The 18,296-nt window shown below is 42.1% G+C and overlaps 2 protein-coding genes across 11 annotated transcripts in view; one reads left to right on the forward strand and one right to left on the reverse strand.

The window, feature by feature from the left end:
• Nucleotides 1-18,296, forward strand: part of LOC116636302 (ankyrin repeat and SOCS box protein 3) — a 163,960-nt gene that overhangs the window by 2,711 nt on the left and 142,953 nt on the right. For 5 of the 9 annotated variants that reach the window (XR_004300317.1, XM_032410994.1, XM_032410991.1 and 2 more), the window contains exon 2: nucleotides 10,264-10,434. Coding sequence is in view for 8 of the 9 variants with exons in the window: in XM_032410994.1 (XP_032266885.1) it covers nucleotides 10,264-10,434 (171 nt within the window). In the remaining variant the exon portion in view is untranslated. Of the gene's footprint in view, nucleotides 1-488; nucleotides 569-1,646; nucleotides 5,078-10,263; nucleotides 10,435-18,296 lie in introns of those variants that run through there. The other 4 variants (XM_032410997.1, XM_032410995.1, XM_032410996.1 and 1 more) reach the window with 4 other exon arrangements.
• The window catches only part of ERLEC1 (endoplasmic reticulum lectin 1), a 29,745-nt gene continuing 28,603 nt past the window's right edge, over nucleotides 17,155-18,296 (reverse strand). For both annotated transcript variants that reach the window (XM_032411007.1, XM_032411006.1), the window contains one exon: nucleotides 17,155-18,055. In XM_032411007.1, coding sequence (XP_032266898.1) covers nucleotides 17,984-18,055 — 72 coding nt within the window. In that variant the 3' untranslated portion in view covers nucleotides 17,155-17,983. The remainder of the gene's footprint in view (nucleotides 18,056-18,296) is intronic.

Below are 18,296 nucleotides of genomic sequence, written 5' to 3' on the forward strand. Positions count from 1 at the left end.
CTTTTGTAAGAAAAGTACAGAAAAGCTGGTCTCCCTTGCCAGTGGAGAACTTCATCATATTGTCGGGATCTTCACTGTCGGACCATTGAGAGTAAAGAAGGGGCCATCTTCTTCCTTCATAAAGAATATCCATTAGGTATATGGACCTCCCCAGGATTGAAATTTGTCCAGTACTCACTGGCGTAGCCATACCTGCTACTGAATGCAGAGAGACTTCTGGTCGGTGGTTCAGACCTGCTGCTCAGAGCCCCTAGTAATCCCCCATGGACCTGGCTCCCCTTCCTCTCTGCCCCATGATCCAGCAACTGAAGGGTTAACCCCTGACGCAGCTGGAGGCCTCTGGGACCCATTTGGAGCTGGTGGTTAAATATTTGGAACAGCACCCCTGGACCACCCCAGTGCCATTGCTTATTCCTAAAATGCTGGATTCAAGCAATACCTTTGCGTTGTCAAGAGCATTGCACCAGTCTCTAAGGAACAACTTCAGCTCTCCCACTGGAAGCTTCTTTCAGAGCAGAGTGGGCATCCGGCCACACGGGCCTTTGGGATTTGGAACAACCCAAGATGTGTGAGTGAACTTTAAATCTCATTGAAAAAAAAAAAAAAAAAGTTTAAGAGAATAAAAAGCAAGAAGAAAAAGAAGTTATTCTTTTAAAGCGGAGGCTAGGTCTCACTCCTCTGTCTGCCCACAGGACATAGCATAGGGCTGGCACAGAGTGTGCACACGATAAATGTAAACTGAACCAGTGGATGCGTGGGTGGGGGTGTTCCTCCTGCTTCAGCGTGAGGATATTGCTGTTGGAATGATAACAACTTACCTTTGTACAGCAGCTGAGAGTCGACAGGTGCTTTGCACCTCGTAAATCTCAGATATAATTGACACCCATCAATGCTTTCAGTTTTTCCTCTCAAATGTAGTCCACAAAGTGTTTTCCAAAGGAAGATAGGGAGTTGGCCAAGAAATTACCAGCAGGGTGAAGAAATTATAAATAATGGAAAACAAAGGCTTGTTCCTAGGGAAAGAAATAGGATTTGTTAGTGATCTGCGGGGGCCACAGTATACTTCAGCAATACCCTCCGGCTTGTAGCTCAAGCACGTGCTGTAAGACCTACTCTCGTCCTCCCAGTCCCTGCCCTGCCCCTCCCCCCACAGCGAGCTCCTCGTCACCGCCACGCCCTTCAGCCTCCACCCCAGGGTGGATTAGGTTCCGCTCCTCTTACTTCCACAGTACCCTGCTATCATGTGATTTACCACATTAGGCTATAAGTAGGGTGTGATCTCTTTGGTGGAGAAATTATGTTCTTGGATCTCCCGTGTGAGGCACTGGGAGTATTTCTAAAAGTAACATTTGCATACCCTTCCATCAGAAAAAAGGTGGGGCCCAGGAATCTGCTTTTTTTTTTTTTAAACCACACTCCAGGTGATGCTTAAAGGATTTTGCAAACCGCTATGCCAGGAAACATGAAATTAGCTGGAAGAATGTACTTTGAGGTGTTTGTGTCTTTTCGGTGTTGGGCCTCGTAAGGAGAAATGCTTTCTATGCGTCGGGTCAGAGCTAAAAAACTCCAGTCCTTTTGTACAAAATCCTGAGATCACTCTGCTTTCTACATTAATTCTGTTTCTGGGTGTGCATTTCTGTGTGCAGGCTTCTGAGCCTCGGGCCTCTTGTGTCACATGTGGCACAGCTGTGAGTCGAGGCCCTGACCCCCCTTCCCCCAGAAGGAAGAGTCCTTCCTGTCTGAAGATGAACTCCACCGAGCCCCTTGAGGATGCTCCCAACGGCACGTTGCTGCGCGCGCCCCGCTCCCAGGGAGGAAACGGCACCGCCGTCCCGGGGGACCTCCAGCACCTCATCCACACGGCCACTCTGGTCACCTGTACTTTCCTGCTGGCGGTCATCTTCTGCCTGGGCTCCTACGGCAACTTCATTGTCTTCTTGTCCTTCTTTGATCCAGCCTTCCGCAAGTTCAGAACCAACTTTGATTTCATGATCCTCAACCTGTCCTTCTGTGACCTCTTCATCTGTGGAGTGACCGCCCCCATGTTCACCTTCGTGCTCTTCTTCAGCCCCGCCAGAAACATCCCAGATGCTTTCTGCTTCACCTTCCACGTCACCGGTTCGGGCTTCATCATCATGTCCCTCAAGACCGTGGCGGTGATCGCCCTGCACCGGCTCCGCATGGTGCTGGGGAAGCAGCCCAGTCGCACCGCCTCCTTTCCCTGCACCGTGCTTCTCACTCTGCTTCTCTGGGCCACCAGTTTCACTCTGGCCACGCTGGGCACGCTGAAAACCAGCAAGTCCCACCTCTGCCTTCCCATGTCCAGTCTGACGGCCGGAGAAGGGAAAGCCATTGTGTCTCTGTACGTGGTGGACTTCACCTTCTGCGTGGCCGTGGTGTCGGTCTCCTACATCATGATTGCGCAGACGCTGCGGAAGAACGCTCAAGTCCGGAAGTGCCCCCCCGTGGTCACCGTGGATGCTTCCAGACCGCAGCCTTTCATGGGGGCCCCCGGGAAGGGAGGGAGAGATCCCGTGCAGTGTACCGTGCCGGCTCTCTACAGGAACCAGAATTACAACAAGCTGCAGCACGTTCAGACCCACGGATACACCAAGAGTCTTAACCAGGTGCCCCCCCTGGCAGCCAGCCGGCTCCAGCTCGTGTCGGCTGTCAATCTGTCCACGGCTAAGGACTCCAAGGCGGTGGTCACCTGCGTGATTATTGTGCTGTCCGTCCTGGTGTGCTGTCTCCCCCTGGGGATTTCCTTGGTGCAGGTGGTCCTGTCCAGCAATGGGAGCTTCATCCTCTACCAGTTTGAACTGTTTGGATTTACCCTTATATTTTTCAAGTCAGGGTTAAACCCTTTTATATATTCTCGGAACAGCGCGGGGCTGAGGAGGAGAGTGCTCTGGTGCCTCCAGTTCGTCGGTCTGGGCTTTTTCTGCTGCAAACAGAAGACTCGACTTCGAGCCATGGGAAAAGGGAACCTGGAGGTCAACAGAAACAAGTCGTCCCATCATGAAACAAACTCCGCCTACATGTTGTCTCCAAAGCCCCAGAAGAAATTTGTGGACCGGGCTTGTGGCCCAAGTCACTCGAGGGAAAGTGTGGTCAGTCCCAAGATCTCTGCTGGGCACCAGCCCTATGGTCAGAGCAGCTCAACCCCCATCAACACCCGCATCGAACCGTACTATAGCATTTATTACAGCAGCCCCTCCCAGGAAGAGAGCATGCCGCCGAACTTACCGCCAGTAAACTCTTTGGGATTTGCCAGTTCCTATATTGCCATGCATTATCACACCACTAATGATTTAATGCGCGAATACGACAGCACGCCGGCCAAGCGGATCCCAGTGCCCTCCGTGTAGTGTCCTGGAGGCCGGAGGCTCTTGGGCAAACTGTTGGTGTTTCGGATACTAACTGATTTCTTTTTCACTTTCGTGAGGCCAGCGGTAGATGAAAACGTCAAGATTCAGCAGAACAGTTGGCAGTTATGATCGTCTTCTGTCTCGAGTATTGGCATCTACTGATTTGCTTTGTGGTTTCCTGACATTTTAAGATTTGATGTAAAAATTTATAATTTAGCTTTTTACCCTGACCTGTGCTCCGATCTTTGGTACTAAACTTTTAAATAGATGCCAGGAATGATCATGCTAGTGTATTCAAGGAGAATGAACTGATTGTGACCATTTGAGTCCGTGTTCGGGGTCTCTGAAGTACACCTGAGCTGGATTTTTTAAACAATGTGAAAGGATGATCTTCACTGAGGTGAATTTTTTTATTAATTGAACTATAAATTTTGATTCTTTGAAGTGTTCAAATGGGGAACAATACACTTTTTTTGGTAGCAGGCTTATCTGAATAAATAATATATTGTCAAGGCAGAAAATCAGAAATATATCCTTGGTAATTACTTACACAGGACACACACAGGCTTTAGGTACTTTGCTTTCCTAAGACAGTCCACCAAGTATTATGATTACTACCATTTCTTATGATAGACACTATTACTTTGTGGGAATTGACTAGCTGTATAGTTTTTTTTTTTTTAAAGAAATATGTTTTTGCTTACTAAAAATGAATTATTCTATTTTGGAATGAGCTTACCCAAGAAGCCTAGTGAAGAGGACTGCACTTGTAGTAGAGGAATGTGATTTCTGGGAGCAGAGGCACTAACTGGGGTCCTCTGAGCCAGGGTATGGAGATGTGGGGAGCAATCTGGACTGCTGTTGTGTGTTAGATGATCTTCATTATTGCTTAAGAAGGTGTGAGAATGAGATCGGGAGTATTCTGATTTACACGTTCCTTCTATGTGAAGATGGTTTGCTAACAAGTTGACGAAGAGTATCCAAGTAACTATATAAAAATAATTTTTTTTGTCTTTGTTTAAGTATCAGTGCGGTAGAAAAATTCTTAAGATTATTTGTTTGCAAACTAATTGTGTTATTTCTCTCCCATTAATCTTGGCAATGGGCAATAAAGAAAACTAGATTAAGTATTTCTATACCTGGAACTAATTTTATGGTCTACTCTGTGATTCCTAGCATAACAACCATAAATTCATATTTTTATGTAAAAATATTTTCATTGTACAGTTAGCTTTTGAACTTGCTACAATATTGGAGCTATAGCTGTTAGACTCAAGATGAGCATCAAGATCCAAAACCTAGCTTTAGAAATTGATATATTTCAGAGCTGTTACTGCAGGTTGGAAGGAGCTTTGTTGTTTTGGGTGAAAGGGATTCAATGTAGAGCTCCCTCTCCAGGCTGTTGCCAAATACAAGAGCGCGCCGAGTTGTAGAGAAGACAGTAGATGCTCAGCTGGAGCTCTGCGCAGCCTCATCCAACAGCCGCCTTTCAGCACCGACCATTCTGTTTGTGAGGCTTAAGTATGAGATATGGGTTTTATTTTATTTTTAAATTCACCTTTTAGGACTTTGTCCTTCCCTTCCTTCTCTCCTTTTCTTCCTTTAGTTTTGCTATTTAAATTTTCTAACAGAAGAGAAAATATCCACTCTGTCACATTTTTTTCTTGTTTGTAATTGAGTGCTATTTTTGGAAGTCACTATAACCTATTTCAATTATGCTTTTATATTTTTAATACAACACTGTTTCCAATTATTAATACTCCCATGAGATAGGTTAGTATATTACCCCTTTTTAATAAAGAACTAAGAAATCTAATATCCTCTCCCAAGATCATTTGAAGATAATTCTAATTAGGAATTAGACTTTTGTCTAAGTTAGAACTGGGTATTTATTCCAGTAAGCCAAACAGCTTTATAATTAGTAAGATTAATCAAGAAGATACTTCATACTTTTTAAGGTATGTATCTCTTTTTTGGCTAGGCATTTCCAGTGTGATTCAATAAAAGATTTTTTAAAAGTAATTTCTACTTGTAAAATTTGAACTGACAGGTTTCTTGTATGACCTTTGAGTTTGAGATGACTTGACCCATCTTTGGGAGGTAAAAGTTATAGTATAAAGAAAAGTAAGCATGCGTATATGAGGAATTCAGTCTCTTTATGCTCATCAAGAAATTGCTGATTTAACTTGCATGAAATACATGTTGGGCTAGATTCTTAGCCCTCCTTCACATCTATCTCTACATCTGTGTGGAGATACAGAGATAGATAAAACTTATCTCTTTGTAAGTTATATATGTCTATCTATAGAGGGAGATATGGATAGACATATATAACTTCTCTATAAGGGCTATATTGAGAACTAAAAATAATGAGAATTCAGTTGAATACGACTAATTATTAGCAGGGTATATTAATTAGTTCTCTTGATGCTTTACTGTGATGCAAAGTATGTGATGTATTTCAAACATTTTATAATCGTTCTGATGTTAACCTTTAGGCCAGATTTGTATTTCTGATGCTTTTAATGTTCTTTTAAAATAATGTTTGGAAAATAAAAATATTGAAAACCCTAACATTTCTGAACATCAGATTGCAGTACTATTACTTTCCCGTCCAATCATTTGAAAACCATCAGAGAAAAGTAGTGATGGTTATTGCACAATGGATAACAATATGTTGACCCTCCGCATTTTCTTCCTTAAGAGATGAAATAATTGTGGGTTTTTTAATTTTTTTTTAAGTAAGCTCTATGCCCAACGTGGGGTTCAAACCTACAGTCCTGAGATCCAAAGTCTCATGCTCTACCGACTGAGCCAGCCAGGTGCCCTGAGTCCCCAGGATCTCTTCAATGGTTCCAGAGAGTTCTCTGGCTCAAGATCAGTGCTGCATCTGCCAGGCAATATTGATGATCTCATCAAAAGTGGTATTTCCACTGTGCTTAATGTTTTCCTGCTTCTTTCTGTCTTTTGGTGGTTCCTTGAGGACTTTGATAATCAGGGCAGAGGCAGAAGGTACCACTTCAATCTGGGCCTGTCTGTTCTGAATGGTCAGTTTCACTGTAATCCTCAGACCCTTCCTATCTCTGGTTCCCTTGGCGATGTCATCACTGATCATTTTTGGAGACAGACCCACTGGGCCAATCTTCGGGGCCAAGGCAGACATGGCACCAACTTCCCCACTTGCACACCTCAGGTATATGACTTTGATCTCGTTGGGGCTAAAAATTTTAGGCAGCATGGTGGAGGTGGCTGGTTTTGGATGAACTCAGATTCAGGATGACCAAAGACAGTTGTACCTTCGCCTCCTCCGAGCTAAAAGCCAAAAGCAAAAATACGTATCCTAGAATTGGTAATCTATATGGGGTGTATAAGCTGGGGGAAAAGCTCAAAATTACAGTTCCTTGATAAATAATTTAAGGATCCTTTTTTTTTTTTTTTAAGGATCCTTCTTTGAAACCAGTATTCTTTTTAAAAGATTTTATTTATTTATTTGACAGAGAGAGACACAATGATAGAGGGAACACAAGCAGGGGGAGTGGGAGAGGGAGAAGCAGGCTTCCTGAGGAGCAGGGAGCCCGATGTAGGGTTTGATCCCAGGACCCTGGGACCATGACCTGAGCCGAAGGCAGACACGTAATGACTGAGCCACCCAGGCGACCCTGAAACTAATATTTTGAGTTGTTTCTTGGTTAGCAACTCTACATCCGGGAGCAATCCCCTGCTAAGATTCCAGGTGGGAATTCTTTTACAAAGTGGGAAGGGGGCAGTAACAGATGGGCTGTGGTGAAGAAAAAGCAGCACGAGGTCCTGCAGAGTTAAAGCACAGAGCGTTTTTTTTTTTTTTTTTTTTTTTAAGATTTTTATTTTAAGTAATCTCTACACCCAACGTGGGGCTTGAACTCACAACCCCAAGATCAAGAGTCCCATGCTCTTCCAACTGAGCCAGCCAGGCGTCCTGGCACAGAAGCATTCTTAAATAGCTCAGTTTTAGGGTCCTAAGAATGAGCATCTGTAAGCCTCCCTTTTTCATTTTCAAGTTATTCACACCCTAGTTCAAAGATTTCCACTCTGGGCCACTAGCAGCACTCCTTGGGTGCCGTCAGTCTTGGGTTCCTGTCCAGATCTGACTTGTGATAATAGCTCATTCTTAAATAATTCTCCCGTAATCTAGCCAGGCCAGGTCATGGAGTCTCCCCTTTCGAAGCCATCCTCTTCATTCACAGTTCGGGGGCAATGTGTACCTAGTGAGATTTTTGACTCCCAGAGAAACCTGTGTTTTCTCCCGTATCCACTAAAAGCTTTGTTTTTCTTTTCCATTAACAAAAGAAGCCTATGGTCCCACCAGAGAAACTTGAGCCACCATTCTCCTACTGGAGCTGAAGGAAGGCCTAGAGTCAGTGAATATCCCAGGCCTATGGAATGGTGAGAAAGACAGGCAGGCTGCCAGGAAAAGGCTCATCTCCATTAGAGATCCAGGCTTTAGAGAGGCCAGGCTAGGCCTGGACCGAGCCTAGAACACAAAGCGGCAAGCGTCACCATCTGGAGGACTCTGCTGGTGCAGGTGACGGCGGATTGAGCTTCAGTGGGCTCAGCCCAGCTGCAGTGGCCCAAATGTGATGAGATGCAGGAGAGCCAAAGTCACTTATGGGAGCAAACACAATGACCCCTTGAAGCCAGATGGAATAATCTTTGAGAGGCTGAAGAAGGGAAAGGAGGAGTAGGAAGATAGGAAAATAGCCCCCATTCCCTCCCCCCACCCCTAAAGACGGATCTGTAAACTGAGAAGCAGGTGCTGGTAGTAATTATGATGATTTTCCATCTTCTGGCTTTCCATACCATTTAAATGCTAATGACATTCAATTTTATATCTCTAGTCCTAACCTCTCCCTGAACTCCATGCTGGTCTATCCAATTGCCTCTTCAACATCTCCACTTGGATGGCTAATAGGCATCTCAAATTTTAACATGTGCAAAACTGAACTCTTGATTCAACCCCACTCTTTACCAAACTTGGGGCTCCTGCTGTTTTATTATCTCAGTAAATGGCATGGCAATTACCCAGTTGCACAGGTCAATTTGTTGGGTCCTTGACTATTTCTCTTGAACATCGCATCCAATTTGTTGGGACAAATCCTGAATTATCTTGAAAGTAAACTCTGAATCCAACTACTTCTTTTTTTTTTTTTTTTTAAGATTTTATTTATTCATTTGAGACACAGAGATACAGAGAGAGAGAGACCATGAGCAGGGAGAGAGGCAGAGGGAGAGGGAGAAGCAGGCTCCCCGCCGAGCCAGGAGCCTGATGTGAGGCTCGATCCCAGGATCCCGGGATCATGACCTGAGCTGAAGGCAGACACTTAACCATCTGAGCCACCCAGGCGCCCCTGAATCCAATTACTTCTTCGCTCTTCATCCCCATCCCCTCTAGCCCATGTGCCCATCATTTCTCCCTCGGAGTATGAAACCCGCCTCATAGCCATTTCCCAGCTTCCAGGCTCTCTCTCCTGCAGTCTTCTTGCTTTGTAACTAGGGACACTGCAGGTAAATCATGTTTGCCACTCTCCTGATTGAAGCTTAGAACAACATCTGAACTCCTTGCCTCGACCTGTGTGGCCCTAATGATCCGGCCCTTGGTTTCCGCTCTGTCCCCATTTGCTTTCACTTGCACCCTACCTAATATGTTTGGGATGCAACAAGCTTTCTGGCTCTTTCTCACATGACTCAGTTTTGTTCCCATGTCAGGGAATTAATTCCCCCAGAAATACTTCAGCCTGGAATGGTCTTCCCCACTGGCCTTTCCTAGTTGCCATACTCAACAGAGTTCTCACTCCATCACTGTCTATCCTTCTGCCATATTTTATTCTTTTCATATTTCTTATCATTACTCAACATTATGCTACTGTATGAGTCAGCTTGTGCTGCCATAACAAAATACCACAGCCTAGGTGGCTTAAGTAACAGAAATTTATTTCCTCATAATTCCGGAGGCCCGAAGTCCAAGGTCAACACGCCATCAGTGTTGATTTCTTGTGAGCCCTGGTTTGTAGGAGATCACCTTCTCATTGTGTCCTCACATGGCCTTTCTCTGTGCATGCAGGGAAAGAGAGGGGGTGGGGGAGGGAGGGAGAGTGTTGGGGGTCGGGGGCTCTCGGGATGTCTCCTCCTCTTATGTGGACACCATTCCTATCAGATTAGGGCTCCACCCTTTTGACCTCATTTGCCCTTAATTACCTCCTTAAAATCCTTATCTGCAAATAGAGTCACATTGGGAGTTAGAGCTTCAGATATGATTTTTTGGGGGGGGCTGGGAGGGGACACAATTCAGTCCATAACAGTTATGTATAATTGTTTACTGGCTGTTTTCCCATTAGAATAAAGCACTAATAGGGCAAAAATTATGTCTATTTTGTGCAGCACTGTATCCCTAGTACCTTTCAGTCCTTGGCCTGGATGAGCTGTGAGGGGGTAACTGTTGAATGAATGAGTCAAATAATGATAGAATGGCTGAAGCCTGGAAGTGATAATCAACCCAAATCTCTATCTGGCTGGCTTAGTTTCCCCATGTTTGGTGTTTTTCCATACCCCTCTCTACATTCCCAGGGTGGTTATCAGCAGGACTCTGATGAAAGGGGACACAGGTCTTAGGGGCGCCTGGGTGGCTCAGTTGTTACGTGTCTGCCTTCGGCTCAGGCCATGATCCCAGGGTCCTGGGATCAAGCCCCACATTGGGCTCCCTGCTCTGAGGGAGGCCTGCTTCTCCCTCTGACCCTCCCCCCCCTCATGTGCTCTCTCTCTCTCATTCTTGCTCTCTCAAATAAATAAATAAATAAAATCTTTTAAAAAAAAAAGAAAGGGGACACGGGTCTTGATTTAGGATTTCTGACTGTTTCCTCAGGGAACCAGCTCTGAGGGCCTATTTTCCCAGGGGACCACCCTGGCTGCCCAGGAGTGGCCAGACAACCTGCATTCATCTCGCTGGAATTCTTTGGCTCATTATGCAGCCTGAGGACATTGAAGATGAAAGGAAAGTCTTCAGCAACCACAGAGAAGTTCAAGGAGAAAAGAGGTAACTGGTTCTTGGAGGGAGAGGAGGGAGAATACCAATTACCTTTATTAAAGGATATGGCAATTTGAAAAAAAAAAAGATTGCAGATTTAGTGAAATCCTGCTTTCCATAAAGAGATAGTTCACAGGTAATCTCTCTAGGTCCAATGCCTTTGAGATTAATTTTGCCAAAGTAAAAATATCACTTCATCGCTTATGGAGAAATGAATGAATTTTCCCTCCTCTACTCCAGTAAACAGATAATTTTGCTTCTCTATAAATACACTTAGCTGGTGCCACGATAAGTTCGGTTTGTTTCTCTGAGTTCCATTTATGTGAATGTTGGCCCTTTTGACACTTTCTTGAACCTCCAGCTGCTTGTAGCATGCTGATGAGTGGGATATCTTTCATTCGACTCCCAGTGTGGGAACCTTGATTTTCATGCGAAGCCTGATGTTTTGAAAAATGCAGCTTGTTCAGATGCCAGATAGACCTTAAAAAGTGGAGCAACCTACAAAGACTGCTTTGTGCCTGTCTTCTGGGCCTATGGCACTAGGATAAGTTTCATAACCTGGGTCAATGCTTAAGGTTCAACACATTTCGTATCTGACATTATCAAGAGCTTATGAAAGCTTCTTGCTCGTTTATTTGTCTTTGGCAACAAACAAAGTATGCCAAAGAAATGGTAAGAACTGATCTTATTATTAATATTACAATGAGGAAAGATATGGCTGGGAATTGTGTTCTTCACAGAGAATCATAATGTTAGACACTTTCTTTGAGGAATCCAGAGTACCTTGGAACTGGAATGTTTTATAGTTCATGGAGTTGGAGGTGGAAAATTCAAATCTTTTCTTGACCTGAGAGATCAGGGACTTTACTTCAATCATGGTCCACAAATGGGGTAAATAGAGACACAGACACTGTCTTCTTGTTAGGGAGTGTTGCGGAATTTGAGTGAAAAGGTTTACAAATGGGACATGTCATTAATTCTCCCTTTTCTTTCTCAACCATTATAAAACTGGGGAAAATACTGTTTTCCTCAAAGTACGAAACACTCAAAAAAATAAGAGCTTGTAGGAAACTCCTTGGAATTGTAGTTGGGGAAGATTTTATAAGGTGTGGGTAAGAGAGGGAGAGGATGAGTGTTCATTCATTCATTCAGCAAATATTAGTTGAGTGTCAGTGTTATGCAAGGTCTGAGGAGAAAGGTCTGAGAATAAAAATAAGATATATTCTTTACCAATAAATAAAAGATGAAGGAATTATTTTTATCATTTATATAATAAATATAATCTGGTTCTAGATAAATTGCCAGTGCACTTGCATTGTTTACCAACACCAAATGATTATCAGAGAAGGGAGGGTTTGATGACATTTAACGGAGCCAGAATTCCCAAGGTGACACTTTAATCTTCCTAGTGAGTTTCCATTTGCCAGACTGTGGGTTGCATTAACTTAAAGAGGTTAGTGGGTGTTCCATGATTAAAAAAAAAAAAAAAATACTGTATGGGAAAAAATGAGTACCATACTTTACCAAGACAAAAATCAATCATTTCGCTTAGGATTTTGCTGAGTCCTTTGGGGGTGTTCCTTCAGGTGGGAGGTGATGGCACAGAGAGGTTCACGGGGCAAAAGCTGGTTCTGTGAATAGAAAGCACTATAGCATATTACTTACAAACATGGACTCTGAATTGATTCCAAAGCTGGCTCAGCCACATGCAGTTGAGTTTTCCTGTTTGAGCCTCTTTGTTCTTATCTGTGAGTTAAAGATAGTAAGCCCACCTCACAGGGTTGTGATCACAAGGTGTCTGAAGTGTTTAGCATAGTGCCTAATATTTAATCAATGTGCAGAAAGTGGCAGCTATCATTTTTATTATAAAAGCAGAGTCTGGGGTAGTTATCATCTGAGACTCAAGATTGTTCACAACTGGCTTTTTTGGGGGTGAAACGCTTTCTTGGAGGTGGTTAACAAAAGCTTTTCCAACAAATGATTTCTGTCACTATGGCTTAAGAACACTAAAACCTATAAATACAAAAACTAATCCAGGGGGTGGGGCTCCTGGGTGGTTCAGTCATTTAAGCGACCGACTCTTGGTTTCAGCTCAGGTCATGATCACGGGTCGTGAGAATGAGCCCCCTCTTGGGTTCCACGCTCAATGCAGAGTCCACTTGAGATTCTCTCCCTCTCCCTCTGCCCCTCCCCCTGCTCATGCTCTGTCTTTCTAAAATAAATAAGTAAATAAAATCTTTAAAAAAAAAACGACGAAAAAAACTAATCCAGGGGGAAAATGACTCCTGATTTCCTTGACCAGCTATTAACATTTCAAATCTATGGGTAATATTTAGAGCTCTGATAGAATTCTTAAATGAGTAAATTATGGGGCACCTCGATGGCTCAGTTGGTTTAGTGTCCGACTCTTGGTTTTGGCTGGTGTGTCCTGATCTCAGGGTCGTGAGATCCAGCCCTGCATTGGGGCTCTGTGCTCAGTGGGGAAGCCGCTTGAGGTTCTTTCTCTCTCCCTCTCCTTCTGCCCCTCCCCTGCTTGTGCTTGCTCTCTCTATAAGTAAATCTTAAAAAAAAAATTCTCAATGTGTAAATTTGCTTTTACTGTTATTAAGGACCACTGGTGACTAATTTGCAAACTAGTATTTTATTGAGAACATGGAAGCTATTAGAACCTAACAAAGTTTGCTATTTGGGGCTATATTTTGAGTGAATTTAGAGAGAAGAGCAGATTTGACTAATTGGGCTTTAAACCTTAAGTTGCTGGACTTCCAAGGATTTTTGAAAAAAATTTATTTTTGGTGGTAGAGCACTTTTTTTTTTTTAAATATTTTATTTATTTGTCACAGAGAGCACAAGCAGGGGGAGTGGCAGGGAGAGGGAGAGGAAGAAGCAGGCTTCTGGCTGAGCAGGGAGCCCGATGCGGGGCTTGATCGCAGGACTCTGGGATCACCACCTGAGCCGAAGGCAGATGCCTAACCAACTGAGCCACCCAGGTGTCCCGCACTTTTGTTTTTTAACTGAAATATAGCTGACACACAATGTGGCATTGGTCTCATGTGCACAGCATAATGATTTGACAACTCTATACATTATGCTCTGCTCACCACAAGCATGGCTATCATCAGTCACCATACAATGCTATCACACCACTGACTATATTCCCTATGCTGTGCCTTTCATCCCCGTGACTTATTCTTTAGCTGGAAGCCTGGATCTCCCACTCCCCTGAGAGTTTGACCTTTAATATTACAGATTTACAAAATCAAAATTATATACTATACAGGAAACTGTATTTTTTCTTTCTTTTTTTTTTAAGATTTATTTATTTGACAGAGAGAGATACAGCGAGAGAGGGAACACAAGTAGGGGGAGTGGGAGAGGGAGAAGAGGCCTTCACACTGAGCAGGGAGCCCGATGCGGGGCTCGATCCCAGGACCCTGGGATCATGACCTGAGCCGAAGGCAGATGCCCAACGACTGAGCCACCCAGGCTCCACAGGAAACTGTATTTTTTTCTTAAATTCAAGGCAAAGTACAATGTACTCTATTGAAAAGTACCGGAAAGCAATTTAATAGATTTGAAATACATACTGTTGTATGTGATTAGACGAGATGTTTAGTATTATTTTACAGTCTCATAAGTGTCTTTCATAGTTGAGATGGTTACCATTTCCATAAGTTCTGCTAGATTTACTTGCTTTTGGTGAACACTTTTTGTTTCAAATGTAAAAAAGACTAAAATTTAGCTTAAAAATTTACAAATAGGTATGGACACAAAACACTATAAGCCCTATATTCCATTTGTTAGTAATTTTGCCTTTCTTCTTTTGAGTTTTGAGATTGTCAGAGTTTATTTTTTTTATTTTTTTTTATTTTCTCTAAGTGTTAAAGAAAGAATGGAATTCCAGTAGTCTTCATACTGTGGTTTCTTCTAACTGCCAGTGAGGAAAGCATGCTCATTCTTCCTGACACTGCAAAGAAGCATTAAAAAAAACCCCTGTTATTTCTACTAGAGAAGCCTTGTGAGATACCAGGACCACAGTGATTAGAGCCACGGCGCAGGTGAAAGTAACCTGTTAACCTCTCACCTTAATTCTGATTGGTTATATACCTAATAATGCATGGTCTTGATGCTAATATTTAAAGTGACAATTCCATTTTCTGAAAGGTGATGGAGGCATTAATATACAGACAATGCTGTATATGGTGGAAGTAAATAATGACGGTATCTCTATCACCTCCTCTACACATGTAATGCTTATCCTTCCCTTGAGTCGTTTGATGTTCTATTAAATAAAACCTGATTTATGAATGACTATACTACTGTAAGTTCACCCTTAAATATTAAATAAAAAAAGCTTAATTCCTTTTTCACAGATGAAATTTTATAGAATTTCTAGTATTTTTTCCCCATAATGCATTGGATCATCTTGCCTGCTTGTACAACCTACTTTAAGACTACCGGCATCTGAAACAAAGCGTGCCACTGGGTATGTAGTTGGCCCTGGTTCCTCTACTACCCCTGTGAAACAACTGAAAAAAAGAAATGGAGAAATGGATATTCTCTTAAGCCATGTCACCATGGCAACATATTTTGAAAACTTTTACTTCAACAACTTAAACTAGGAAGGGAATTTAAAATCAGATCCTAGGATAGCTGATATTTTATTTTCATTTTTTTATAAGAAGATTTTATTTATTTATTTGACAGAGAGAGAGACAGCGAGAGCAGGAACACAAGTAGGGGGAGCAGCAGAGGGAGAAGCAGACAGACTCCAGCCGAGCAGGGAGCCCGATGCGGGGCTCGATCCCAGGACCCTGGGATCATGACCTGAGCTGAAGGCAGACGCTTAACGACTAAGCCACCTAGGCGCCCCTTTATTTTCATTCGAAATTGTGATTTCATGTCCTATTTATTCAAAATTTAAGTCTTGATTTTCATTTTCCTGTTTAACTTAAGCCCTTTTATGTTAGATCTTTGGTGCTACTAGGTCAACAATTTGGCCTGATTGTGTACTAGGAAGTTTAAGAATTGTCAGAAATCAGGTCAGGCCTTTGTAGATCAGACTGAGCGAGAAGTATTGTTCACCAGGGGCTGTACACAGAGCTTACTATTCAGGTAACTGAGGTAATTTGTTGCCCTCTGTTGCCAAAGTTCCTTTCGGCAAGGACTTAAGGATATACACTAGAGCTGGGCATAGGCCCCATCTAGTGGTGACTTGAAGAAAGGCAGGTAAAGCTAAAAAAAGAAAAGTCGTGTCCCAATCTTCCTGTAAAGATGAGTTACTAGTTATTTCCCTGAAACCCTAATCAGGAGGGTTAGAATGTGTGAAATTGTTAGAAATGAAGTTCCTAAGTTAGTGATTCTCACTGGAAGAATATATTTAAAATAAAGAGGATCACTCAGGAAGCATATTTAAAATCCAGGATATACTCTGCCCTAACGGATCTGATCAGGTAGCTCTGGGACAGCACCCACCTTAACAGACTTCTCCAAGTGCATTAGGCGTATTACAGCTGAGCCCTTTCCCCTCCCTGTTAGGAACTCGGCTTCGTCTACAGAAGAGAGGCAGCCTGTACAGCAGAGGCGGCAGCACACAATTCAGAGCTCAAAGGAGATTTCACAGACCACTGGTAAGGGACCCAAGATTTAGAAGGAAGATGGAGAGAGCTGGCCTTCCTTCTAAGAAGTTCAAGCTGTTAGCCAAACAGAAAGCTGACTTATTTTTTTTAACTTTTTATTTTGAAATAATTACTTCTGTTTTTAAGAATCTTCTGCAGTAAACTATCCAATACAGTTTTTTAGATTTTTCTCTCCCCCCTTCCCCTTTTTAAGAGAAGAATTTGACCTAAATATTCTAAAAGTATCTGCTGGCACTAACCTTTCACAATTCTCACTCCCTCCCTTCTTATACCTATAAATCTAAATGTGGGTAATTCTGTTTGTCTTAATTCATTGATATAAAAGTATGATTTTATAATTTATTAAAGAAATTTTTTTTTTCTGTTTAGAGAGAGCGTGCAAGACGGGGGAGGAGAGAGGGAGAGAATCTTTTGTTTTTAAAGATTTATTTATTTGAGAGAGAGAGAGTACACGAGAAGGGGTGGGGGGGGGGGGCTCAATCCCATAACCCTGAGATCAAAATGTGAGCTGAAATTAAGAATTGGACGCTTAACTGACTGAGCCACCCAGCGCCCCTAAAGAAATAAATTTTAATGGCTTTGGTCTCTGATCTTATTATATTAATAGGAGACAAGGGCAATATTAGGAAATAAACTAACTCTTACTGGGAACCTGGTACCCAGTATTGGGCCTAGGCTTTTTACTTACAGTGAAATTAATGCACTGCTACAACTACCTTCTAAAGTAAGTAGTCTCTCTACCAGAGGAGGTGAGGCTGAAAATGGTTAAATGATCTATGCAGGATCACACAGCCAGTAAGTTAAAGAGAGTATCTGGACTTTGGTGTGAATGCAACGTCTGTGCTCTTTATATAATGCACTGCTTCATACTAAAATCTACAAATAATCAATTGCATTAACCATTTCTCAAACTAAAATATCTTTGGCCAGAACTACTGAAAAGGAGGAAAAGTCAAGTATTTTATAGCCACTTTTCTGTCCTTGTTTAGATACGCACATCCAAAATACAACAGGATAATGTTCTGTGCAACATGGTAATGGAGAAAATAAAAGAAATGAATAATCTACCATTGACTACATGACAACACTGCTTGTGAACATTTTATTCACTTTAAAATAAATACTGTGCTGTAAAACTGTCCAGAACTAAAATCTGTAGTATACAGTAGGGAGGTACAAAGAATGGCCAGCACAGTGTGTTTTGTTGGAGTAAACCATTCTAAGTCAAGAGAGAGGAATCTCTGTCTACAGCAGGTACACACTTTGGGGGAAAACACATTCACATCAAGGAGAAAGAAATAGATAAAAGTTCCAAGAGAGAAACTACCTATTACAAGTAAGAGTTTCTTGAGATTAACAGAAGTGAAGAAAACTTAAATGTTGTGAGGCTCTACCATGTGCCGTTTCTAGCTTAACACCTGGTAGAGAGCAGTTGCTAAATAAAAATTTGTTGAAAGGATTTCAGGCACTAGAATTTACATATTTTACATGGTCTCCCATTTAAACAACCTCCTATCAGTTTCCTTCTTCATTATCTTTAGTTCATTAACTAGTTATATATACTATAATTTACATAATAAATCTATTAAAAACTTTCAATAGGTACAATTATGACATTTCATTAGGCTGGACTCTAAATTGCTTGGATTAGATTTATTTTGGAATCACATTATCCAAGCAAAAAACACAATCAGTTCATGGGACACAACAGAAATGAAAGAAGTGAGACAATTATCATCTGCCTTAGAAGTTTATCAATAACCTCTTATATACACATACATATTCACAAAGTGGTTGAGAGTCCTTTTATACGATCCTTCAGATGAGGCTCAACGGCTGAGAACTCTACAGTGAGACGCATGGTCAGACAGAAATCATGACTGTCAATGATCTTTTCTTTCCCCAAACTTTATTATCCTTTAGTTGGGGAGAGAAAGAAGTCCATTTTCATCTGCTGTATCTAAGATTTTACAGATCACTGGAGATTCAACCTAAAGAACAAAAACAATAAAGCCATTAAAAAGTTGCTAAACTGAATACTTTCTTTATTTAGTGTTCTTCTGTATGAATACATGTGTATAAATTTGTTAAATGTATATTCACAAAAATGTAAAATTTTTCAAAAGTTGATGAATAATATCAACCCATAAATGCAAAAAGCTCTGTGAACTCTGATCAGGAAACATACAAAGAAAGCCACTGCTAGGCATCATATAACCAAAGGCAGGATCA

The sequence above is a fragment of the Phoca vitulina genome, unplaced genomic scaffold, assembly GCF_004348235.1.
Source record: "Phoca vitulina isolate PV1807 unplaced genomic scaffold, GSC_HSeal_1.0 scaffold12, whole genome shotgun sequence".
Classification (NCBI taxonomy): Eukaryota; Metazoa; Chordata; class Mammalia; order Carnivora; family Phocidae; genus Phoca; species Phoca vitulina.